Here is a 26,998-nt window from a genome sequence, read left to right on the forward strand (position 1 = left end):
TATATATATATGTTAGAGAAAGCTCATCAGATAAAATGCTTCCCTTGATATTTGAATAAGAAAAGAAGATCTTCGTACAATTAAGTAACTATAATACCTAGATCACTGGCTACCTAGGTTAAAGTCACTGGTCTAGATCTTTGCATCATTTTACTTGTTTACAGAATTTGAAACTTAAAACCGTACATTTTCTGTAAAATATTTAGTTCTGTTCCCCCAGAATCTTGGCAAAGTATTTCATCAGTTAAATTGTTCTGTGATGGCTTTAGTATCAACTGTATTCTTATGTCAGCTAACTTATGAATTTTTGATAATTTACTTTTTAAAACTTTGTTTTCAAGTTTCTAAGCATTTTGAAGTATATACTTTAGTTTTGGGGAAATGTCACCTATGTAATAGAAAGAAGTAAATTCTAGAAACCAGAAGTTCTGGTTTTGGTTACTTCACTATTCCCTTATATGTTGATTCCTAAATGTTCTTTTCATTCCCTGCTTCCTACCATAGTGTCATTGTCTGTTCCTCCATCTATTTTGGTCAGCTGCATTGCTGTAAGCTATTTGAGTTTTAATTGGTGCCAATCTAGGGCTTCTTCGGGAGAGATTCTCTTTCATCAGCCTGGAGTAGCGACCCCAGAAATTACCATTCCAAGAGTTTAATTAGATCTTGTCAGATCCGAAACAAGCAAAAACCCTTGGAGTTCAAGTACCCATGGATGGTAGCTGCCTTAACACACAAGAAACCCAACAGTCCCTAGTGTCCGCGTTCTAGGAGATTACTTAGAACCGTGCTATTCAATTGTTGGCCGCTGCTAAAAAGAGAGCTCCAAGAGAGCCCACATCCATCCTGGACTTAAGAGGGTTGGGTTGACCCTAAAAGAGTTAAGATTCCATTGGTATTGAGCACCATTTGTCACAGCATATTAGGCTTCCTGTGAGTCAGTACTCTTTTCATTTTCCTTCTCTTGCCACGTATCCATCCTTTCTCCAAAACCTGTTTCTGTTTGATGCATATATCTTGCTTCTATTCATTATCCAGTTTCTGCAGCCAAGTATCTCGTCATTTCTACCTCAGTAACCTCCTTCTCCCTCTAGCATCACATTCTACACTCAGTCCTTTATGCCTCTTGTAAAGTAATTTTTTCTGTCAGCTAATTCAGTGCTGTCACAGTTTTCATCAAAAGTCTGTAATAGTTGACCATTACCATTCGTGGTACTCAGAGTTTCATGACCATTTGTCAAGCTGGCCTAAACTACATCATCCATCCACCTGACACTATCAATCAGCATAATACAGCAAATGCTGCTTACAGTTTACTTCATCCAGGTTTTCATTCCCACTTCTGCATCTGCCCCTTGTTCTTTTATTAGAATCCTTCTTCCCTAAACCTTACAGGATTCTTTCCGAAGACTCTTTGTAATGTCGGCTTTCATATTCATTTCTACTTAGTGTACTTACAACTTGTCAATGCATTATAATGTTAAAACTTTTTAGTTTTCTTCTGGGTTTAATTCAAGTTATTGTCTTATAAATCTTATGTTTTAATGTGTATGTCAGTGTGTGTCTATTATTCAAAATACATGTTTTATGCTTCCTGGTAGCCTACAGGTAAGTTTTCAATAAATATCCACCTTGGGCTAGACACCTAATTTGTCTAGTACATTATACCTTTGTCTACTTTTGGTGGTGATAGGATCTACCTTAGAGGGTTGTTATAAGGGTGAGGAGGAAAATACTTATTCAGAGTTCCTAGTACAGAGCCTGACAAATAGTAGATAGTTCAGAAGTGGTTATTTTATTTTAATTTAAATGCTGTACCTTAAGAGGGGAAAAAATACCATTTTACACTGATACTGGACTACACTGAAAGCTGTTTTTTTTATTTCTAGGTTGAATATATTTCAGGAAAGGTTTTTTTCACCACCTGTTCTGATTTGAATATGTTGAAGAAATTAAAATCTGCAGAAAGATTATTTTGCTGATTAAAAGCAGTTTCCACTTATTTCTTCTGTAAGTAAAGGTATGGCATATCCATATGTGTGTTGCTTTTACCCACGTGACACATTGTACTCCAACATTTTCTGCTTGATAATTAATATGTAGCCATTTTACACTTTAATGTTCATTAACATGTGTGGGATCATTAGTTGTGTATTTTTCTGTATTTCCTGAATATTATCACCCGATTGTAGTAGAATATTTCTTCTCTTTGCAACCTGCATGCTGCCTTTTTTATGAGATTTTAATGTCCTAAGCCACATTTCTTCTTTGAGAATTATGATCAGGTACCTTCTCTAGAGATATATATGGTCAGTTGCATTTATTTGGATTTAGAAACATGCAATAATCCAAAATGCATTATTTTAATAGTAAATCAGTGAAAATCGTCATATTGTAAATTTTAACTGTGTGATATAATTGGAAAATACTGCATAGTAAAATTTCTATTTCTGGGACCTTAAATGTTTTTGATAAACTTATGCGCACTTATCAAGCATTAGAGGTAAAGGGGGCATAAGAGATTTCTTGTCCACTCTCTAAATTTTATAAATATGCTACTAAAACAACATATGGATCTTGATAAAAACAACAAAACATGGTCAGACACTGCAGGTTTAAATGCTGCCTTAAACTTCAATTTGAATTACATAAGAGATCATGTATTTATAGCCTATAATAAACTATTTTAAGAAAGATGCAAATGGCAAGAAATCAAGACCAAGCAGAAAAAATTGTTTTAAAGCATATCCCAAAGTATTATACTGTGGGGTAAATATAATTCCTCCCAGTACTCTACACACATTCATCTTTAAGGAGCTGCAGTAATTTTGGATCATCTTGATGACCCTGGTTCATCAAGAGAAGATTAAACTTTGCTGAGCATACTGGCAGTATGCTAAGCTGTGAATGGATTGCGAGTTATTTTATGGAAACACACTATAATATACTTATTAATATGGTATGGGCTAAAATGTAACGGGCCCAAGATTCAGCTCCTCTGTTTCTGAGCTGAGTTTTTCAATTTATTCTTTTCTTATAAAAACTTAAATTTTATAGGCAAGATCACCATTATTTCAAAGATTGATATACACTCTAGGTCTATGTATATGTTGGAGAGATACATATATTACCATAGCACAAATAATCTTTCTAGGTTATTATATGGTAATTCTATAGGAATTTTAACACAATGTGGATGCTATATATGCAATATAAGAATGAACTTTATTCTGCACAATATTCTTATGGTAAATGGAATATAAACTCCAAATGAAAGTGAAGTTATTCATGTAGCAATTTATATTATAGTGTGTTTCCATAAAATTTTATTAATTTAATAAAAATCCAAAGAAATAAAGGTAATGGAATTTGGGGTGATGATTGTAATAGATGGTCTTTAAAGCTTCAATATAGGATCAACAAGATTTTTCTTATTTAGGAAAACTATTTAACGAAATGCAAAGACTTATAAATGAAGATCCAGGAAGTTGGTTGAATGCCATTTCAATCTGGAAAAATCTTCTTGAACTTGATGCAAAAAAGGAAAACTTTCTCAGAGAGATGATAACCAACTAAAAGAAAAGTGGGAGAAAATGAAATCATCATTGCAAAGAAATTAAAATAGAACAAATGCAAAAGATAGAAGAGAATAGGGACTGCCAGCTGGAAAAACAAATAGAAGAAGAAACTCTGGAGCAAAGAGATGTTACCACTAAAAGCGAAAACTTTCAAGAAGAATTTCAGAATGACATAGAGAAAGCAATTGATACTCATAATCAAAAGGACTTGACTTTCAGAGTATCTTGTCGCTGCAGTGGAACTATTAGAAAGGCCTTCACTGCACAGGTATGCTTGCATCCCAAAGTGGAGTCTGTCGCCCAGGCTGGAATATAGTGGCATGATCTGGCTCACTGCAACCTCCCCTCCCAGGTTCAGGTGATTCCCTTGCCTCAGCCTCCTGAGTAGCTGGGATCACAGGTGTGCGCCACTACACCCAGCTAATTTTTGTATTTTTAGTAGAAAGAGGGTTTCACATTGGTCAGGCTGGTCCTGAACTCCTGACCTCAAGTGATCCACCCACCTCAGCCTCCCAAAGTGCTGGGATTACAGGCAGGAGCCACCGCACCTGGCCTGTGGGTCCCATTTTTTTTAAAGAATTACTTACTCTTTAGATTGAAAATGAGATGCAAACCTCTCACAGAACGAATAACTAGGCCCAGACAATTAGTTCTTATGTTTAAGAGGAATGGTATGCCATTCCAAGTAATTACTTTCTTATCCTTTGTGCCTAAAAATTTCCTTAAATCTACAGATGTCCTTTGTATTTGGAAATCCTGATACCATAGTCCTCAGCTTTTGGGGTTTCTCTTCAGTTCAGCTTTGTGCTTATTCAGTGGCTACTCTGCACAGGTCCTGTACATGGGATTATCACCAGGACCTAGACTGCAAATGCACGTGAGGTCTCAGCAATATAGAGAAGAGCGAACACCACAAACTGGCCATCACCAAACCTCATCAGTTGGCCCTTACAAAGTTCAGTGATGTTAAAGGCCATTGGTCTGAATACTTTATCAACCTTAAAATCAGTCAGACCCTAAAGGGTGAGTCTAATGATACTAATCTGGTAATTTTTAAACACATAGGCTTATAGTAGCTGAAATAGTTATCTTTCAGCTTGCATCTGTTTCCTGAAACCCAGAATGATCATATTTATCAGGTTATAATCTAGTTATTTCATATGCCTAAAATTACAAGAATAGAGATTATGCATGAGTAGATGTTAATGCCATGGAGTGTATTGGGGGCTAGGGCAGGTAAAATACAGCCTTACTGCCTGGAATAGAAAACGCTTTCATGTACGATTTTAATATCAGAACTCTAAATTACTGTCAGATAGCCTGACTTGATTTTCTTATAGGCTACTCTGTTAGTTTTGCTTACATTTAAACTTAAAATTTTCATTTTTAGTATTCTTTTCTTTAACTTGCTACTTTTCCAGGAGGTAGGAAAAGTAATTGGAATTGCTATTATGAAACACTTCGGATGGAAAGCAGATTTGAGGAATCCAAAATTAGAGGTAATGAGTATTTGTTTTATTTTATATACTTGTAACCTAATTCTTTAAAGACAGTGTCCTGTATTATCATACCTTTCCATTTTATTTTGCAGTTGTAAAAAGTATATCGACAGGGATCCAGCAGTCCATTTTATCTTAGTAGAATAGAACAGATAGTTTTGCTAGCAGTTTTCACTGTGAAAATGTCTTATCCATACTCCAAGAAAAGATTTTTTGGAATGAAGTTATCTGGTCACAGTTGAAGAAAAAATGTTTATTATTATGAGGTTACAGCGATGTTCTCTATAGTCTCTATAATACACACAATCTATGATTTAAAAAACTTTAGCTAATGTTTAAAAATTGATGATAACAAAAGTCCTGCACAAAATTCAATAGTATGTTAATAGTGGCTTTGTTATGGATATGGGATTATGTTTTTATTTTCCAAAATTAATTTAATAAGGTTACACTATTTTAATTGGAACAACTATTTGTATGGGGAAACAAAAAATATTCTTTGCTGTTTTTTGAAAGCCATCTTGTAAAGTTGACATGTAACCAATAATTTTCATGATTAATTCATAAATTTATCACTTGTTATGTAGGTTTAAATGGAGTAATAACTGGACAAATCAGAACATTGTTGTTTTATTTTTAGATTTGCTTTTGTCTGACATTTTTCACTTTAAAAAAAATACCTGGTATATATTTTTTATTGTTTGTCATACTAAATATTTTGATCCCAAGAATGTTTTGACATACAAGTATCTTTCTCTTACCTGCCCCTTTCCAATTCTTAATCATCTCCTCTCTGTGGCTTTCTTGTCCCCATCTCCCTGAGTCTATCTCGTTGTCTCAGAATCGTTTTTCTCTTAGATTATCTCATGAATAAATATAGCAAATTCAACTTCTATCAACCATTTAATGCAATTAATAGCTATTATGGATAGAAATAATTAACACAAAATTGGAAACACAAAAATCACATGTAGTAAAGTTTATGACGAAAAAATTGACAGAAGAATCAAATCTCAACAAATTTCCTTCTGCAAAATTGATAGGAAAACATTTATAGTGGGGGAGGCTATTCTTATAACATTCAATATGTAAACATGTCATATCTTTAGAATAAATTGTCAATAGAAAGTAATTCTAATTTGCTAAAATGCATAATGTATAAAATTGGGAAGTTTAGCTGTGATGTATCAGTTAATCAAGTAATTAAATTGACCAAATGGAATCACTCCAGGTAAGCCTTTTCTTGATGAAAGTAATCAATTTTGGAATAATTCTGATTAAGCTGCTAATATTTAAAGTTATCTTGGAATGAGACTATCAGGGACCAGATATTCTTGAGATTCAAAACAGCATTTAAAATATTCTGTAAACCTTATCAGACTACAAAAGAAAGATTCTAGCTTTTAAAATTTGTGTTGACTACTAATTATAATGTGGGGCACTTAAATACTCTTCTGGACCTAACAGAAGAAAGAAAATAGAGAGAGACAGAAACTTACCTATAGAGAAAAGAGCACCCTTGCTGCCATATATTTGACCTAAACAAAGTTTTCTGTTACCCTGAAAGTATTTGCAGCCTCTGATAGCCCTGTGTGGCCTCACATCCTATTTGAGGTTAGAATTAGGGTGGATTTAGAAAATCTTCTCTAACGCAAAATACTGAAGTCTGGTCCAGTTATGATAATTCCGAGAATCTCTAGGAAGAAAGTTGGTTTTGAGTTGTTTGTAACATGACTCTCCTGTATAACAAATTGACCTCCGAATTTTTCTATGAAATGTACTTAAAATTTAGTTTCCTTCTGCTTAAGAAAAAAAAGATTATAGAACATTTTTTTTTCTAGATAGGATGAATAAGGCCTTGGAGTTTCTTTTTAAAACATAGGTCATGTAAGTTTAAAATGGAAATTTCAAATTGTCAATACTTTGGTAATGATGTTTCTTATTCCATTCTAACTTCTGTGTTTATTCTTTCAGATCTTTATACATCTAAATGACGTTTACTCTGTGGTGGGAATTCCTGTGTTCAGGTAGATATTCTAAGCTTCAAGTTTGTCCCATAGGACAGATTGTTAAATTGAGAACTTATGTTTTTTATTTATAGCATGAATGAAGCATTGATATAACAGAGAAGGCTAAATCCAAAGCATTTGAATTCTTTGCTTAAGACAATAAAATATTTTCATGGAACTTAGTGGATGTGATTTGAACTGACCAGTTAGAGCTGGGAAATATTTGATCATGGTAATCTACTGAATACATGATTAATACTGAAAATTATATCTAGTTCTATTATTAAATGATTTTCACAGCCCCATAACTGTACCTAAAAGGCTTCTAGGCTGCCCTACTCCAGCGCCTTTAATTTAACAATTTTGCCTATCTGGCTTTTTAAAATTCTATGACAATTTTAAAGACAGGGTGGAGAAAACTAAAAGATGGACATATTTCAGCAATTATAATAATAAGTATAATTATTGATGGTCACCAAGACGAAAGTAGGAAACACTAGCAAAACAAGCAAAATATAAAATATGTGCATTTTTAAATTTATAAAGTAGTTAATTTTTAAAAATATTTTGACTCCCAAAAAGTGAGCCTAAGTGTCTAAAAAATTTACTTAGATACCAGGCGCAGTGGCTCACGCCTGTAATCCCAGCTCTTTGGGAGGCTGAGGCAGGCAGATCACGAGGTCAGAAGTTCGAGACCAGCCTGACCAATGTGGTGAACTGCTGTCTCTACTAAAAATACAAAAATTAGCTAGGTGTGGTGGTGAGTGCCTGTAATCCCAGCTACTCAGGAGGCTGAGGCAGGAGAATCACTTGAACCCGGGAGGCAGAGGTGGCCGTGAGCCAAAATTACGCCACTGTACTCCAGCCTAGGTGACAGCGAGACTCTGTCTCAAAAAAACAAAAAAAATTTAGGAAGGCTATCTCACCCCTAGCAGTGCTGAGTGTGGTATTAATTAGATTCTTACCACCAAATAATATAACTCATTTTTAAATTATTATATATAAAAGTGCTAAATTTTGTGCTCTTTATTTAACTAGTATAACCTTAATGTTTTAAAAGGTATTTGATTATTTAAAATTATTTTAATGCTTGCTAGAAACATTCAAAACATCATGCCATGGCATTTCAAATAATAATGTACCTTAAAGTTTACAAATAAAAGATAATGTATCTGAAAATTCAGACTCAGACCTTGAGTGAGCACCGGTTGAAAATGAGGTTACAATAGATGCTCTGTGTTTAGTCAGTTTGACTACCTCAGTGTAGGAAGGAAGCAGTCTCAGTGATGAGTGTTGGCTAAAAAGAACAATTTGCTGGGACATGGAAACGGAGACGTGAAGACTTGCACAACAGATAGCACTGGACAAGAGAAGTGACAGTGGATATCAGAAACTGCAACCTGGTGACCCTAACAACAGAAGAAAGTCAGAAATGATGAAACAAAGAGCAGCCATGAAGTTGGAGGATCACATAAAAATTTGTCCCAAGTTCCTAAAGACATTGTTCATATTTTGAGCTTTACTTTCTTTAAAGAAAAAAACCATTTGGATATCAATAGCCCCATGAAGCATTAACTGTTATATAGCTGGTGCCACACTATACGCATCACCTACTACAGTAGAGCATAGCAGATAAGAACTGTGGACTTGAATTCTGTCTTCACAAATTACTATAACTCTGCAAGTTTAGACAAATTATCATATTTCTCTGCTATAAAATCAGGAAAATAATAGTACCTACTTTATAGCTTCATCCTTGGAATTAGATAACCCACATGAAAATCTTTGCTACTGTTTCTAGGATACAGTAAGCATTAAATAAATTTCAACTTTTTTATTTTTGAAACAGTTCAGCAAGTAGGAGGGGAGGGGAGAGACATTTACTGGAGTAAGATGAGTTCAATTAATTTTAGTTGAAGTGTCAGTTGTACACTTACTGTATGCAAAAAATTGTGCTAGATGCCCAAAGTTCAAAGACGAAAAAGGATGAGTATTAATTTCAAGGAATTCAATCCAGTGGTAGCACAGATCTGTGATGAATGCTTGACTAGAGTTAGGAAAGAGAACCTAACTCTAATTGAGGACCTGTGAGCAAAAAGATAAAAGATTGTCCCTAAGAGGAGACTTGCCAGCAATAAGAAAGGGTATATCATGTGGGCAAGAGAAGGAAAGGATATTACAGGCAAGGAATCTCTGTGCAAAGGCACAAGGTGTAAGGAAGCTGGATTTACATGGGGGATGGCAGGTAGTTTCAGTGTAGCTGGGACATAGAGAAAGTGGTAGAAAATTAGAAACAAGCCATGAAGTGCCTTGTAAGTATGTTAAATAGCTTGGATGTTATCCTAAAAGCAATAAAAATTTGAAGCAGAAGAGTGAAGTGATCAGATTTCTGATTTCAAAATATTACCAAGAAAACTATATTTTGAATGAAAGAAAATAAAAGGGAGAATGAGAGGATTTAAACTCTTGGAGGTAGCAAAAAGGCCATGAAATCAAAAAATAGTTAAGGGGTCTAGAATAATTTCAGATTTCTGATTTGAACAATTAGTAAATACTGGTATTACTCGCTGAGATACAAAATGTAGCGAAAGAAAACAGTGTATTCATTGAAAAATGTCCCAGTAGATATTTGAAGTTACAGATCTAGAATTCAGGTGACAAGTCTAGACTGAAGAGGTAGATTATGGTACCCAATATATGGATAGTAAGTGGCATAAGAAAATGAAGAAACATATCAATATATGAAATCCAGGAGAGTGTATTCAGTTTATACCTGTTGACTTTGTACTACTTATCTTCCACATAAAAATGTTCAAGTACATATTTGAAGATAAAGATCTGGGGGGTTCAGGTAACAAGTCTAGGCTAGCGATATAGATTAGGACGTCTTTGTCTTGGTGGTACAAGGTGTACAAGAAAATAAAAAAGAAATGCACACATGCAGAGAAGATCAAAAACCACATTTATTTTGAACCGTGTACATTAGCTAGATTCTGTGAAAGTAGAGCATTATTTTTATTTTTAAGGAGTTTATTTCTGAACATGCCTTCTTCTGAATAATTGTATTATGCTGCTATAATAGGGCCCTTTTGTTGAAATAATGAGATAATTTTGCCCAGGTTTAAGCAAAATGTGAACATTCACTTTTGTCAAATATTGACAGAATTCTGTCCCATCAAAACTTCTATTAGCAAAAATATATACATAGTTGTTGAAACTTTGAAAGGTTCCATATAAATTCCTGCTGCTTATAAGAGCATTTTTTTCATATATATGGACAAAGCTGGTTTTCCATACTGCATCTCCCTTTTTGGTATCTAGAATGCAAACTCTGTTTTATAGTTTTGGCATCTAGAATGTAAACTGTGTATTATACCTTTGGTATCTAGAATGCAAACTGTGTTTTATAGCAAGATAATTGCTAAGTTCACCCTGCAGAAGCAAAATTCACTGGCCAAAATATTTTATAGTGTTTCTACCTGCCAGTTTACATCCCTGATTCCAAATGTATATATACAGTACTGTTTACAATGTGAATTATTTCTTGAAAAAACCTTATTAAAAAGCCAAACTCCCATGGGTTTGCCATGTAGAACTTCCTCATTATAATAGTAAGTATACAATTACCGTTCTATTTTAAAGGGATATGTCATTTAGTTCTAAGATTTTAAGAGGCTTGCAACAAATACAAAAACAGAATAAGTTAAAGTCAAAGAAAAATGAGAAACAAAATTATGAAAGAAATAAATGTTTAACATTCACATACCTAGAATTCTGTTGAACAACTTTAAGGAGGGTTTGAAGAACATCGTGGCTTTCCGTAAAGTTCGTAGAAGACCTCTCTTGGTGGCTTTGGAACAAGCCTACCCCAAAACAAACCAGCACACATTCTTGATATCATGTCTTCATACCTTACCAACAAATTGTAGAAGTGAACTAGAAAAGCCTGGAAAGTTGAAATTTCCAAGGAGATTCTGCTTGTTCATTACATTGGAAAGACAGAAATGATAGATGACATTTTGAAAATTGCTATCAAATCTGGAAACATGGATGTGATGGTGGCATTGATGAGGTGGAGGATAAAGTGTGAAGCGATGCTTGTTGGAGACCAGTGAACTGATTTGGGAGATGTCTGGTTTGGCCCATCATCCAGTAAATTATTTTAGACAGTGCAATGTCATGCTTCATTTCATCTTTTGGGGAAGATGCAAATAACCAAAAAACAGACCTACAAAAGGGACTTTTTATAGAAAACAGATTTTAAGGATTAGCATCCCTTCAGTTCTACTTCCCATACAACATTTATATCACAAAATAGTACGTTCCCCTTCATGACTTCAGAGAGCAAAAAAAGGTCTACTCTGTATGGGAAGACAGGGAAGTATAAGAAAGATTTTCCTCATGTGTAATTACATTTTTATACATTAAATACATGAGAGTGTAAATTTCAGTTGTCTAAAAATTTAACTTTCTGAAATTCCACACTAGCTGGGTATACCGACAAGGTGCCCCATTAGAGGAGGAGTTTTCGTAATAAGATTGAAACATTCTCTAACTTAGGGAATACTTGAGTGTATGTTGGATGAATATGTTTAAATGATTCTCAGATTTGGACAAGTACATCATTTTTATATCTTGTTCAGTGTGTAATAATATATAATCAGATTATTTTCTTTGTAGGGTTCCTCTAGCCAGCAGAGCTTACATCAAGACAGCTGGACTGCGATCTACCATAGCGTGGGCAATGGCATCTCTCGCTGACATTAAGGTAAGAAAAATGTTTTCCTTCCTGTTAATAGCAAAGTTATTTTCATAATTAACTTACACAGTGTCTTACTGATGGATATTTGTATTACTTGCTTTCTCTTTTCTTAACGCTTTTATTTAACTTCTTTTCTTTTGCCATTATACTTACAAACTGCTGCAGTAATGCTTCTATATATTGTTGAACTTCTGAGAGTATTTTGGCTCTGAAAAGGCTGAGTCAGAAGTTAGCTACATTTCATTATTTCTAATGTTTTGTGTCACAGTTAGAAAATGTGGCCTGTAAAACCTCTGATTCTTAGATTTTAAGTTTTTTTCTGTGACCAAGATATTGGTCAATTTTTGTAAATGTTCTATGGACATAAGATGATTTTATCTTCTAGTGAAGAAATGTTCTCCATTATTTTACTTACCGTGTGTTTCTCTGCTCCATTTTGAAAGAAGTTTTGAAATCTCATTATATTGTATTTTTTTAAGTTTTTGCATTTTTATGAGTCGTTGAATTATTCAGCTGCCGTGTGACTTGGTATATACATGTTCGTGACTGTCAATACATCATTGTGAAGTGTGCCTTTTGTTACTTAAGTCCTGTTTATCTTGGTTAAGTTTAAATTTAAGTCTCACTGTCTTACTAATATTTTCACTCCTTTTTGTTTGCATCAGCCTAATAGTTCTTTGCCACTGCTTTTTTTTTCAGCTTGACATATTTTCTTACAAACACACAGCTATTTTTACCCCACTCTGATGGTGTTTCAGTGAGAGAATTCAGTAAATGTTGTGGCAGATAGACTTGATTATATTCTTCCTATTTTTATTCTATTCCTACCTTCTCACACTTTGTTTCCTTCTCTTATTTTTGCTAGTTTGATCAAGTTACTTGCTAATCATTTGTCTTGCCCTGTTTGAGGCTTCTGCTCTGGTTTACTTGTTGCTTGGGTAAAGTCTTATCTTAGGTGTTTTTCTCAAATGTGGTATTTAGTGATATACTGTCAGAATTTCTTTGTATCTTCAAATTTCTTCCTGTTATCTGGGTATATCTATCTTGGCTGGGTATAGGATTCCTGAATTGCAGTTCTTTTCTCTCAAAGGTCTACAGATGCTATTCCATTGTCGTTTAGCTTCCGGTGGCACAGATGAGCAGACCATGCCAGTGGGATTTTTCTCTTCTCTTCATTTGTAACTACGTGGTTCCTTGTTTTTGGAAACTTGTAAGGTGTTTGTCTTTAACCTTAAAGCCCAGGAATGTCACCAGAACATGCTTATGTGTATGTTTTCTATTTAGCCCAGACCTTGGTGAGTCTTAGATTCTGGCCACCACTTACTGACTGGGAAGCTTTGGGCAGGATACTTAACATCTTTGTGCCTTAGTTTCTCATTTGCAAAATGAAAAGAGGAGTAATATCTCATGGGATCATGACAAGATTAAATGAATTAGCATTAATAAAGTGATTAGAACAGTGCCTGACATTCAGAAAGTGTCTAAGTGTTAGCTGCCATTTTGGTAATAATAAATATAACTATAATTATTAATACTAAAATTATAGTTAATAACTAGAACTATAATTACTATTTGGAATATATAATAATTATAAAATTATTTATTTTACTTCTCCGGCCTGAGCATTTTTTCTTCCATTAATTAATTATTGCCTCGACTATTTAGCGAATTTAACTTTAAACTAGTCTCTTTTTCCTACTTCTGAAATTCCTATTATGAACGTGTTAAGCTTCCTGGTTCTATCCTCCAAGTCTCCTATCCTTTTGACATGATTTCCATCTCTTTATATTTGCATTTTGAGTTATTCTTGAGCATTATCTTCCAAATTACAACAAGAGTCACAGAGACATGCTGTATTTTATTTATATTTTAGATTAAAATATCATGGCTTTTTAGCTTCATAAAGGTATGTGTGTCACATTTGAGTATCTCTGAAAGCTCTTCTTTTATTCAAATATTGATCTGTGTCCTCCAGTAATTAGTAATACTATTTTACTAGGTGTGTGTTCTGATTATTCTGCGTATTTAACTCTAAAACTACTGAGGGACCTCTTCCTTTTTTTTCAGATGTACCGTTGGTTTTTGTTTGTTTGTGTGTTTTGTTTTAGCTTGCTGAGGCTAAAATGTGACTGTTAAGTATTTTAAATGGCCAGAATCCTATAAATGGTAAAAGGTAAATGGATCTCTGGCACCCCAGGCTCAGCAGTGTAAGGAGAATCTGTCAGTCCTGCTGAGATACCTGGAAGAAACTTCTCTAGTCACGGACCTCTCTTTGGGTCCATAGATCTCTGAAGACCAAGCTCTTCCCTAGTTCCACTGATTCTCCCCTCGGGGTTCCACTGCTGTTCTCTAATCACTACACAACCCACAGCAGGGAGGTCCCATAACACACGTTCCTTTTTCTGGGACTGTGACGGAACCTCAGGTTTCTCTTAGCACTAGTTGCCTCTAGGTCCGAGCATCACTTGGCTCAGCAGAAGCAGAAAGCTTAAAGTTGAGAGTGGAAGAGGGAGCCTCTTTCAGATTACCAGGTACCCAGAACCCATGATTTTCTTTGTTTGTTTGGTTTAAATCTTTAGTTCAGATTTTTTTAGTATAAAGAAAGAGGTATGGTTAATTTTTTCCCAAACTGCGAGTGGTTTCACCAGTTTATATTTAAATATAAATTTACATAATCACCTACACATTTGAAATGTTACCTTTGTTTTAATATAAACATGTTTTTCAGGAAAGTCAAAAGTAAATGATCAAAAATATCCAAAGATAATGCTTGATAAAACTTTTCCTTACTGTGAATTTTCCCTGGGACTACAAAAAGTAAGAAATGTGTCTCTCAATGTGACCACAGGCCAAGGAGGTCTGTTAAAGAACCTGGGAAATGGCATAGTAGAGTTCTTTTGGAGGGAATGTGGTAGTGACCCACAGTCTGAGTGACCCCAGTATCCAACCTGATCCATTTCCCTCCTTGGAGCTTAGTACCCAGAGCAGTACACAGACAGCTCAGTCTTGGGTAGGCCTGTGCCACTAAAAATGAAATTTAAAAATGGGATGTTCGTTATTTATCATGTGTACTATAAACTGTTCTCCTTCCTACATATCATAACAAAGGAAATCACGTTCTATAAATCTTAATTGTTGTTAAAAGTATGCAGAAATACTTCTCTACCTCAGCCTGTGTCTACAAGTGTCATGGCAAGAAAAGGTCCTAAGGTAAAATAAAGCCGTTTAAAGATACTTTAGGTCAGATTATATCATTGAACACAAACCATGGGAGAGAAGGAGCATAGTGTATGGCACATTTGAGATCCTAATAAAGATGGGTTCTCATACTATTAACAATTTAACAACAAAATTTACATTTAAATTTTTCCTTGTGCTCCTTACTGCCCCTTCATGGAGGATTTGTATGATACCCTCTTTAAAATTTAGTACCAGGGAAGGCTTCTGTCTCCTGAAGAACATTTTGTTTCTTTCCATTAGGTACCATATGGCTGTGGCTGAAACCTGGCTGTCCACTCAGGACTCTGCTTCCTCTGTAGACATATCAAGTGGTGGATGTTTTTTCTCCCCTATCTCGAGCACCACTGGGCCTGAGAGTGGGGTACGTTCCTGCTTGCTCCTTCTTGCCCCTTCTAGACAATTATTTTCTTCCTTCTGCCCAGAACCTCACAGTGCCTTTGAAGCACATGCCATCAGATCACCCCAGTCAGAGCTCTCTCCCTCTCATTCCTGTAAGAGTACAGGCCATTATTGCATCATGATTCTTTGGTCTCTGTAACCATTCAGTAATCTTACTCTTCATTTCTTGGCTTCCCTATTCATCTGTTGTAGTCACATCCTAGACCTTGTCATACCCAGAAGGGTATCTTTTCCAGAAATCTCAGTTTCAGGAATCTTGTTCTTAACTACCTCCTCTTTCCTATTTACTTCCTCTGCTACCCGAACACAAATCTTTAACCCCACAGGGCCCTCTAGTCATTTGACCCAACCCCTGTTCTTACCACCTGTGCTCATCCCTCCTTCACAGCTTGGATTTTAAAAAGTTTGAACATTATAGTCATTAGTCATTTCCTTGCCCATACTTTTAACTCTCTTCTTTCTTTTTATCCCTTTTTTTCCTTTTTTTTTTTTTGAGACGGAGTCTCGCTCTATCGCCCAAGCTGGACTGCAGTGGTGCGATCTCTGCTCACTGCAAGCTCCGCCTCCCAGGTTCACGCCATTCTCAAACTCCCTTCCTTCTTATTTGACTTAAATAATAGAATCAGAAGAGAACCTCTACATGTTCTCCTCACCAAATCTACCAACATACCAGAATCTATGCCTACATACTCTGCCTTAATGTCGTTACAATAAGGGAACTGTCCTTGTTCCACGCTAATACTTGTGTGCCGGATTTCATTCCCTCTTATAGACTTAGAAATGTTTCCTTCTACTGGGTCATCCCCATCAGCGTGTACACCTGCTGAAATATCTTTCAACTTAAAAGAATGAAAACCCTCCGCTGAAGCCATACATCCCTTCAGCCACCACCCCCTTTTCTGCTTCCCTTTACAGAAAAAGTCTTTAAAATAATTATCTACATTGGCTGTCTCTACCTCCTTTCTTCCCATTCTCTCATATAGCAGCCTCCATGGGGCTTTCATCACCAACACTCCACTGAAACTGCTCGTCTCACTTACCCGCCTGTCACTCCGACACTGATCACTCTCCTTCTTGAAGCAGTTTCTTCACTTTGTTTCAGGACCACTACTCTAGGTTCTGCTCCTATTATCGGAATGAGCTGCTTCTCAGTGTGTGTGGCTGATCTTCCTCTTCCAAACATCTGAACTTGAGAGATCACCAGGGGCCAATTCATAGACTTCTCTTGTTAAACTTCTCTTGCTTTCTAGATGATCACATCCAGTTCTGATGCTTTAAATATCATTTATAAGCTGACTGGCACTGACTGTTCCCAAATTCCTATCTGTAGCCTGAACCTCTCCCTTGAACTGTAGATTCATGTGCAGTGACTCACTTGACATTCACACTTGGAGGTCTAAGAGGTGTCTCAAAATTAACAAGGCCAGAACTATACTGTCTCCCGCAAAGTGTCTTCTCCCCAACTCTTCCCATGTCAGTAATAGGCAACTCTATTCTTCCAGTTGCTCAGCTCAAAAATTTTAGGCATTCCAGACTGTTGTCTTTCATTAACATTCCACATCCCGTCCATTTTTGGCTCCACCTTTTAAAATATGTCTAGAATCCAACCATTTCTTACCACATCCACCAATTCTACTCTTAACTCAAGCCACCATCATCTCTTGACTGGACTCTCTAGCACTCTTACTCTTCTATGGTCTGTCCTCTGCAGAATAGCCAAAATGATCCCTCTGAAATGTAATGTCATAGGACTCCTGTCCTCAAACCCTCCAATAGTTTCCCATCCTTCAGAATAGAACCAGAATCCTTACACCACCTATGAGATCTGGCATGCTGTGATTTTCAGAGTGAGAGTAAGTCGTTTTTTCTCCCAATTTCCTGTTTTCCTCCCAGGTACAGATAGGATTATACTTTCCTGGCCCCTTGACACTGTGTGCCATGTGACTAACATGCTTTAGCCAGTTAAATGCTGGTGGAAGTGATGTGCATCGCTTTCAGGTGGCACCTTTCTGAGCCAGTGGACAATTTGTCATGCTTTCTTTCCCTCTGCCAGAGTGATGGCAGCACTCAAGATGATGATTGCTCGTCAGTTTGGGTTCCAGAGTGAGGAGCAGAGGCCCCAGGTGCCCTAATATGGGCATACAGTGTGAGCTACTTGTTTTAAACCTCTAGGATTTGGGGGTTGTTACAACATGCAGCATAACCCAGCCCATCTTCACAGAATCCCCTTGCTCCCTCTCTGGGGCTTTCACTACCTTTTCCTCCTTACTCACTGGGCTTTGGCCAGAATGGCCTTCTTCCTAATTTATAAACCTGCCGAACACACTCCTGCATTAGGGCTTTAACTACCTTAAATTCTTAATAAAGTGTAAAAAGTAACCTTTCTTCTTGAAATATTGATTCCTCAAGTTTAGGTTTCTTTTATAATACCTACTGTGGTAGTCTTAATAATACCAAATTAATATTTCTGTCTGCAGGCTGGTGCATTTGTTTTAGATCCAATGTGTGGACTTGGAACAATACTTTTGGAAGCTGCTAAAGAATGGCCAGTGAGTTCTGAAGTTTGGTAAAGCAAGCAATTTATCTACTTTAGTCCGTATATATAGTATAATCACCAATAATTTACAAGTAGAGTGTCTATTTTGGGATTATTCTTTTTAATTATTTGAGTTATTCACTATACTCAAAATAGATTGTGAAGGATTAATTATATTGCTATGTTATTTATTTAAATACTATGAATTTAGGAAAATATGACAGAATTCTAATCATTAGTCATGACCTAGGTTATACTAATCCTCAAATTCTTTACACATTTGTCATTGTAAAATATTCACAGATTTTAAAAATTTTAACAAAAACTTTACATTTTTTGATATTATCATTTTAAAAGAATACCCTAAATGTGTTTTGACCTTAATTTAAAATCTACTAATTTCACTTCCATCATTTGAGAAAATGCAGGTTGATTTTCTTAACTACATAAAATGTGTAATAATTTTATTTATGCTTAAAATAGTCTTTCTTTCCCCATAGGATGTGTATTATGTAGGTGCTGATGTCAGCGACTCACAGTTACTAGGTACTTGGGACAATCTGAAAGCTGCAGGCCTTGAGGATAAAATCGAATTACTTAAACTCTCTGTTATAGGTAAGCTACTAAAAATGCAAAACAATTGAGAAAATGAACAATGTAAATATATTTAGAATCATACAAAACTAGACTCACTATGTAAAGGTTGGTTTTACCCTGTAATGTATCTGTGGGACTAATACTCAGTTTACTTCTAATAGTGTAACTGTTTTATTTTCAAAGGGTTCATAATTGGGAAGCGAAACAATAAGCATGTAAAGCATGACTTAAAATGTGTTTGTTAAAGAAAAAAAAAGTATTTGTTGCATCTGAACCATTTCTCATATCAGAACCAGTGATCAATTAAGATAGCCATAAAATAAGCAGTGTAATAATTCTTTGAATTTCTTTTGAATAAACTGTATGAAATATTATTGCCTCACATTAGACAGTATCCCTGAGATACATAGGAGTAAGCTAACTACCCATCCCAATTTGCTAAACCAGGACTTTCAGTGCTAAAATCAGCAAAGTCTAGAGTAAACCAGGACAGTTGGTCACCCTGTGAGGTAGAGGGAAAGTATTACCCCCTGTTTAATGAAGGGGAGTCCAGCAGTGACACACGTGACTAGGAATCAAGTCTACTGAGGCCAATCAAAATAGTATTTTCAGCCAGGTGTAGTGGCTCACACCTGTAATCCCAGCACTTTGGGAGGCCAAGGAGGGCGGATCACAAGGTCAGGAAATCTAGACCATCCTGGCTAACATGGTGAAACCCCGTCTGTACTAAAAAGACAAAAAATTAGCTGGGCGTGGTGGCGGGCGCCTGTAGTCCCAGCTACTCGGGAGGCTGAGGCAGGAGAATGGCATGAACCTGGGAGGCAGAGCTTGCAGTGAGCTGAGATCGTGCCACCATATTCCAGCCTGGGCGACAGAGCAAGACTCCATCTCAAATAATTAATAATAATAATAATAATAATATCTTCCTGAGGTCCATGGTATTTAGACTATTTTTAAAAACTATTCCTTGTTTTATTCCCTGTTCCCCAAGTATATATCTCTCCCTTAAATCATGAGTGCATTTAATTCCCAGTTAAGAACATTGTATTCTGTTGACAGTGATAGGTAGTAGATAGTTCTCAATATCAAACCTATAATCAGGAGGAATATAATATTATTTTAAAAATTGTGTTGTAGTGGAAAAGTAGTAAAGATGAGTATCAACAGAAGAAAATACTACGATAACTTGCATAAAAGCACAGAAAAGCATCCACAAAGAAGAAATTGTCTTGTTGATTGAGATCTCATAGTTGTTTACTGTTCTGTTAAGATTTTTAATAGGACTCTGTGCAGGAGACACAAGTTTCTAGAGCAAACTAAGGGGTGACTAGACTGCAGGCTTTCATGATCCCTAATTTCTTTAAGAATGCTATTTCTTTGAAACCTTTAAGAAAACTGAAATTGCTTCATAAGTTGTTCCAGAGCAGTGAGTTTTCAATCCCTTTACGTTCTCCAAAGCACCTTGTAGGCATGAGGGAGGGAGTACTGAGTTGGCCATTGGACCGCTGTTGCACTCCCAGCTCCACTTTTATGTATTTTCACTTTAGGGGGCATTTTCTATAAGATTTCATTTAAAAAATGGAAGTTCTCCACTGTTTGTGTATGTGTTTTAAAGGTTCTCTGTGGCACCAGATAACTGCATAAATCTTCGTTTTTGAAAGGATTCCTCTTAGACTTTAGTGAGGGAAGGATGGAAACAAAGAGACTAGTTAGGATACGGTTGCAACTCTAGTTATAATCCAGGTAAGAAATGACAGTGGCCTGGTCCAAGGTGGTATTCAAGGAGGTGTTGAGAGAAGGTCAGATATATATTTGGCAGACAGCCAACAGGATTTGTTGTCGGATTGGATGTGGAGTAAGAGAGAACATTCTAGGCTTTCTGGCTTGAGCAGCTAGAGGATGGAGTTGTCATTACTGAGGTGGGGAAGACGGATGGTGGATCAAGTTAGAGTTTAGGACCTGTTAAATTTCACACAATTATTAGACTCTAAATGAAGATGTCAAGTTAGTACCTCAGTATCCAAATCTGGAGTTTAGGGGAGAGGTTGAGCATCACCGGTATAGAGAACATTTAGTTTCATGAGATCTCCTAGGGAGTGAGTTTAAGTAGAGAAGGGAAAGGGGACTGAACCTTGGAGTACTCAGATGCTTGGACTTCGGGAAGGTGAGCATCTGGTAAAGGAACAGCCAGTGATGTAAGAGTGTAAGAATCCGGGGAAGAAAGAAAGATCAGCTGTGTCAGCTGCTTCTCATTGTTGAAGTACGATGAGGCCTGATGACTGCAGAAGTCAAGGGCAGCTTCCCTGGAGGGGCTCTTGAGAGAATGGGAGGAGATAACTTGAAGACAACTAGTTGAGAGCATTCTGTTGAGCAGTTTGGCTAATAAGGAGAGCATAGAAATGGGGCGGTAACTGAAAGAAAGGATATTGGGGATCAAGCAGGGAATTTTTTGAAGATAGAAATTAGAATTTTTTTGTATCTAGAATGTTTGATCTCACTAACAAGAAAAATCAAATGAAAAGGAGAAATTTGGCATTACGGAGGAGAGAGGAGAATCACTTGTCTGCTATATCCAGGCCCTAAGAAAGGATGGGATCCAGTGCCTGAGCGGTTGAGCATGCACTTCTAGGAGCAGGGGAAGGCAGAGGGAGGAGAATGGACCTTAAAACAGGTCACACATTATAATTTTTATTACAATTTTTTCAACTGTACACATTTGATAGGTTTGCTTAAATTTACCTTTCTTTACTACTGAGAGAAACTTTTTCATATTACATCATTTGTAGATGATTCTTCTGTGAATTGTTTTAGGATAACTTTCTGAAGGAAAGAATAAAACACCGGTTTCAGGTTATTTCATCATCACCTCTTTAAGTTTCAGTCTCGGAGGAACTATATGTCTTGCTAATACAGGGGCCAATTTTAACTAATAATTAGCCCTTTATTGCACCTACTTTAGAGGTAGACATTCAGGCTAGATAAAAGCATTTATTTTCTTCATTAATTTGGTTTTTAAAAGCTCTAATTATAAATGCAATTTAGAGTGTTGAGATCTACGAATCCCTTAAGGGATCTCATGCCTTTTTACTGTAGGAATTAAGAACACTTAGTGACTTTAAGAGTCACACCAAGTATAAATCCTAGCTCCACCATCATTTTTCCACTGTGTGGCCTTCAGCAGAAAAACCGGACCTCTCTTTATTTTCTCATCTGTAATATGAAGATTATAATGCCACTCCATAAAGCTGTGATGAGGATTTATTACGTAAACACACAGAGTACAGTGTCTAACACACAGCGTGAATTAGTAAGACATCTGTAAGCATTGGTATGTTGGTATATCTAGGAAGTTAGTAATATTCATTCCCATTATGACTTACATTTCTGCAAAATCACAATCTTCACCTTCTGTGTGCTTTAATGACTTTATTTTTTCTACCTTTTTAATAAGCATTCACTTTGTTTTATAACCCTCAACTAATATAAAAAGAAACGATCTTAGCCGGGTGCAGGGACTTTATGCCTGTAATCCCAACACTTTGGAAGACTGAGGCAGGCGGATCAGTTGAGCTCAGGAGTTTGAGACCAGCCTGCCCAACATGGTGAAACCCTGTCTCTACTAAAAATACAGAAACAAAAAAATTAGCCAGGCTTGGTGGCTGTAGTCCCACCTACTCGGGAGGGTGAGCCAGAAGAATCGCAGAATTGCTTGAACCCAAGAGGTGAAGGTTGCAGTGACCCTAGATTGTGCCAGTGCACTTCAGCCTAGGTGACATGGTGAGAATCCTTTTTTTTTTTTTTTTTGAGACAATCTTTCAACATGAAGAAATCGTGTGTATTTATTCCTAAGTTTTAGTCATTATGAAAATTTGGAATCAAATGAATATTATAAGTTATCTTAGGAAATAGCAATTAGTCATTAGGCTTTTTTAAATCTGCAGATATGTATACATTCTCAGTATAAGAAACTATAACATAAACATATTTGAGCAAAAGAAACACATTTATGATTTAATTAAAATGGCAAAATTATAGCTAACAGGAAATATTTTCTTTCCTTCCGGTTAGGCATTCTGTAGCCTGTCACACATCACTTAAGTGTAGATTTATAACAAGGTTATTGGCAACAGTTGTGCTTTGTTCTCAAGTGTTTCCATTCTTGTAGTAAGATGGCATGCTTTTTTCAGGACACCCATAAGCACCCCATAATGTGGTGTTTGCATTTTCTCTCATACTGGTGTGTTTTCTCCTGTGCTGCCTGTCCTGCCTCTGCTGGCTTGGCCTTGGTGTTCTAGCCAGGTGTCTTATGGCCCGTGCCATATACTGCAAGATTCATGAAGCTGCCAGGCTGCCCATTTGGGAAATCAGAGGGAAATGTGGAAAGTGATGGGGTAGGTGTATATGAAATATATGTAGAAAATAGGGGATAAGTTCAACATAGAGAGTAGTTCACATGTTCTTGCTGCAAAAGCTTTATCATTTATTATATGGTATAAGTCCTTTTTTATTGTTTGGTAACACTTCTATTTTATAACAAACTCAGAAGCAATAAGGTTTTAAAATGCATTTTAATGAAAAGCGTTGAGTTTCTATTTCTTAAGACAGCTGATGAACATATAATTGAGTCAATATTTGTCGATATTTACAGTCCTACTGTGAAGACCATGGTGATATCACTGACCAAATGAAACAAGTCTGTTTATAGAGGCATCAAGCATTTACCTTAAAACTCAGTTTCTTAAACAAATTTTTTGTTGTTGTTTTTTGAGACAGTCTTGCCCTGTCGCCCAGGCTGGAGTGCAGTATGCAATCTCGGCTCACTGTAACCTCCGCCTCCCAGGGTCAAGCAATTCTCCTGCCTCAGCCTCCCAAGTAGCTGGGATTCCAGGCACACGCCATCACCCCCAGCTAATTTTTGTATTTTTAGTAAAAACAGGGTTTCACCTTGTTACCCAGGCTGGTCTCAAACTCCTGAGCTCAGGCAATCCACCCACCTTGGCCTAACAAATTTACAAGAAAAAAGCAACCCCATTAAAAAGTGAGCAAAAGACATGAGCAGACACTTCTCAAAAGAAGACATTCATGAGGCCAACTAACATACTAAGAAAAGCTCAGCATCACTGATCATTAGAGAAATGCGAATCAAAACCACAATGAGATACCATCTCATGCCAGTCAGAATGGCGGTTATTAAAAAGTCCAGAAACAGATGGTGGTGAGGTTGTGGATAAAAGAGAATGCCTTTACACTGTTGGTGGGAGTATAAATGAGTTCAACCGTTGGGAAGACAGTGTGGTGATTCCTCAAAGATCCGGAGGCAGAAATACCATTTGACCCAGCAATTCCATTACAGTGTATATATCCAAAGGAATATAAATCATTCTGTTATAAAGATACATGCACACGTATGTTCACTTGAGCACTATCCATGATAGCAAAGACATGGAATCAACCCAAATGCCCATCAATGATAGACTGGATAAAGAAAATGTAGTACATATATACCATGAAATACTATGTAAACATAAAAAGGAACAAGATATTGTCCTTTGCAGGGACATGGATGGCTCTTGAAGCTGTTATTCTCAGCAAACTAACGCAGGAACAGAAAACCAAACACTGCATATTCTCACTTATAAGTGGGAGCTAAACGATGAGAACACATGGACACATGGGTGGGGGACAACACACACAGGGGTCTGTCGGGGAGACCGGAGGGGAGGGAGAGCATTAGGAAGATTAGCTAATGGATGCTGGGCTTATTACCAAGGTGATGGGTTGATCTGTAGCAAACTCATGCACCCTGCACATATACCCTGGTACTTAAAAGTTGAAGGAAAAAAATAAAAACTTAGTAATTCTAAGAATGCTAGGCCCAAAGCCAACTATTTATCACATGCAACTGAAGAAAATGCACTTAAAATCCCACTCTGTGAAGTATGACTTTCCTTTTAGATCAAATGGCTATTCTTGTAAATTTGTTTTGCTCACATTCAATTGTGACTTTTGTTATGTACCTAAGCAAAATGAAGCTGGTGCTGTTAGTGTGCTGGCTTCATTCACAGAAGATCTTTGCAGACAGTTAAGTGTTGCCAGTTTTGTATCAATATCATCACATGATTTAGAAAGATAATCAGTTAAGTCAATTCCAGTAGTAGCTTTGTTTCCTTTTTACCCTAATTCTTAGAAATTTCATAGGGTTTTTTTCTGTCAGATGTAACTTCTTTGTGAATGCTACTGTAAATTCAGTTTGGCATTGCCCATCTGTGTGTTTATGCATTACTGTGGTGGGCCACAACATCATGCTAAAAATTAATATTCTTACTAAAACCTATGGAGCAGAAAGGCACTTGAAATTTAATGTTACACCTGTATAAATCATAATTATCTCCCAACAGGCTGCAGTGTCCATTGAAATAGACATTTGTCAAAATAATTGAATTTTGTTTTTTTTTTAAGACAGGGACTTGCTCTGTCACCCACTAGAGTGCAGTGGTCTGATTATAGCTTACTGCAGCCTTGAACGAACTCTTGGGCTCAGGCAGTCCTCCCATCTCAGCTTCCCAAGTAGCTGGGACTGTAGGAAGCGCTTACCACCATGTCTGGCTAATGTTCTTTTTTTAAAAAATAGAGATGGGGTCTCACTGTATTGCCCAGGTTGGTCTTAATTGATCCTCCCAGCTCAGCCTCCCAGAGTGCTGGGATTACAGGTGTGAGCCACCCCATACCTGGCCACTTTTTTTTTTTTTGAGACGGACTCTCACTCTATCGCCAGACTGGAGTACAGTGGCGCAATCTAGCTCACTGAAACCTTCGCCTCCTGGCTTCAAGCAGTTCTCCCACCTCAGCCACCCGAGTAGCTGGGACTACAGGCGCATGCCACCACGCCCAACTAATTTTTGTATTTTTAGTAGAGACAGGGTTTCACCATGTTGGCCAGGATGGTCTTGATCTCTTGACCTCATGATCCACCTGCCTTGGCCTCCCAAAGTGCTGGGATTACAGGCGTGAACCACTCACCCGGCCTTTTTAAAATATACACAGAATAGCTGAACTGCAACCTATTTGTGATGAAGATGACTGAATGCAAAAAAATACTTCTGCATAGCAGTACACTTTCTTTGCTTGTCCATCAGTTGGATTTTAAAGTGTAAGCCTTCAAAGAATTGCTCTATAAATCAGCCAAAGTGTCCTAGGATAGTGCTGTAAACTTGACCAAAAAAAAGTTGCCTAATTTTGATGGCATTTTATTCAGAATATACTAGAAATCTGTAATCAAAGGATTCAACAAATGAAGTGTCAAAATACATTAGGTTTGAATTTTTTGGTGAATTACAGTTGTTAAAAACAAAGCTGGCAGCAGGAAGACATTGATCATCTTTTCCTAAAAACCCAAAGGAAGAAATGAACAAATTATTGAAAGCTCAACAATGCACAAGACTTAATTATGAAATTCTGTAAATTTACTTTGGATATGGTATGGAAAGAATCTCCTGATGACTTTCCTTATTGTAATTGGGTAAATTTGTTGTCTAGAATGGAATGGAATGAAATTGTGAAGGCCTTAACTTTGTATCATCTAAATTTGGTAAAACAATTAAAAGAATAATAGAGGTAATTTGCGTTTTGTATTGTGAACATATTTGTCAAAGGCACTGTCAGTGGAGGGACTAAACTGGAGGGCTGAAATATTTGCCCTTCCCATATGAAAAAATTGAACTGAAAGTATACTTCATTTACCAGAACTTGTTCAGATATTAGCACTGTAGGCAAATTATTTTTTCTCAAAAAAAATGGTCTTTTGTTAAACTTAAAAATTTCATTTTGCACAGATGTTTTTAGGGCCACCATAATAAGCCAGTTTATTGGATAGTAAATATTTCAAATATTTCAAGCATATGATTTTCATATAAAATAGCATAGTTATTTCTAGCATTCGCTTCTCAGAAATGTTCATTTGGTCTGTAAATTGTATGGTGACTCAATCCAGATGCCAGACTACATTTTACATGTTTAAGACTAATGTTTATGGACTACTTAAGACGGCAGATCGAAATTTCATTGAAAGCTTTACGCCCTCTTGTACTTACTGAAATGAGAAAAAGGATAGTAATCATCAAAAAAACAAATTCAACAACCAAACAAGAGAAGGTCATAATCTAATGCAATAAACCTCAAAATATATTTTGGCCACAATGGAAAGAAGATGTTACAGAGCATTTGACAATAGAAGAGTGGTTATTTACAAAGTTACCAAAGCAAAGTGTGACCCAAAAATATTATGCCTAACCAAAACATCATCTTAAAGCCAAACATTTTGAAATATGAAAAAGTTCAGACAACATTTCACAACTAAGCCCTTATGGGGAATAGTATTTAAT

At 36.5% G+C, this 26,998-nt stretch overlaps 1 protein-coding gene across 1 annotated transcript in view; it reads left to right on the top strand.

Moving 5' to 3' along the window:
- Positions 1–26,998, top strand: part of THUMPD2 (THUMP domain 2 tRNA and snRNA guanosine methyltransferase) — a 40,812-nt gene that overhangs the window by 5,884 nt on the left and 7,930 nt on the right. Inside the window, 11 exon segments of the mRNA XM_017892949.1 lie at positions 1,887–1,981; positions 1,983–2,017; positions 3,437–3,538; positions 3,541–3,567; positions 3,570–3,611; positions 3,614–3,843; positions 4,997–5,074; positions 7,049–7,101; positions 11,764–11,851; positions 17,962–18,033; positions 18,521–18,635. Of these exon segments, the coding sequence (XP_017748438.1) occupies positions 1,887–1,981; positions 1,983–2,017; positions 3,437–3,538; positions 3,541–3,567; positions 3,570–3,611; positions 3,614–3,843; positions 4,997–5,074; positions 7,049–7,101; positions 11,764–11,851; positions 17,962–18,033; positions 18,521–18,635 (937 nt within the window).

This window comes from Rhinopithecus bieti, unplaced genomic scaffold, assembly GCF_001698545.2.
Source record: "Rhinopithecus bieti isolate Rb0 unplaced genomic scaffold, ASM169854v2 scaffold_22439, whole genome shotgun sequence".
NCBI lineage: Eukaryota > Metazoa > Chordata > Mammalia > Primates > Cercopithecidae > Rhinopithecus > Rhinopithecus bieti.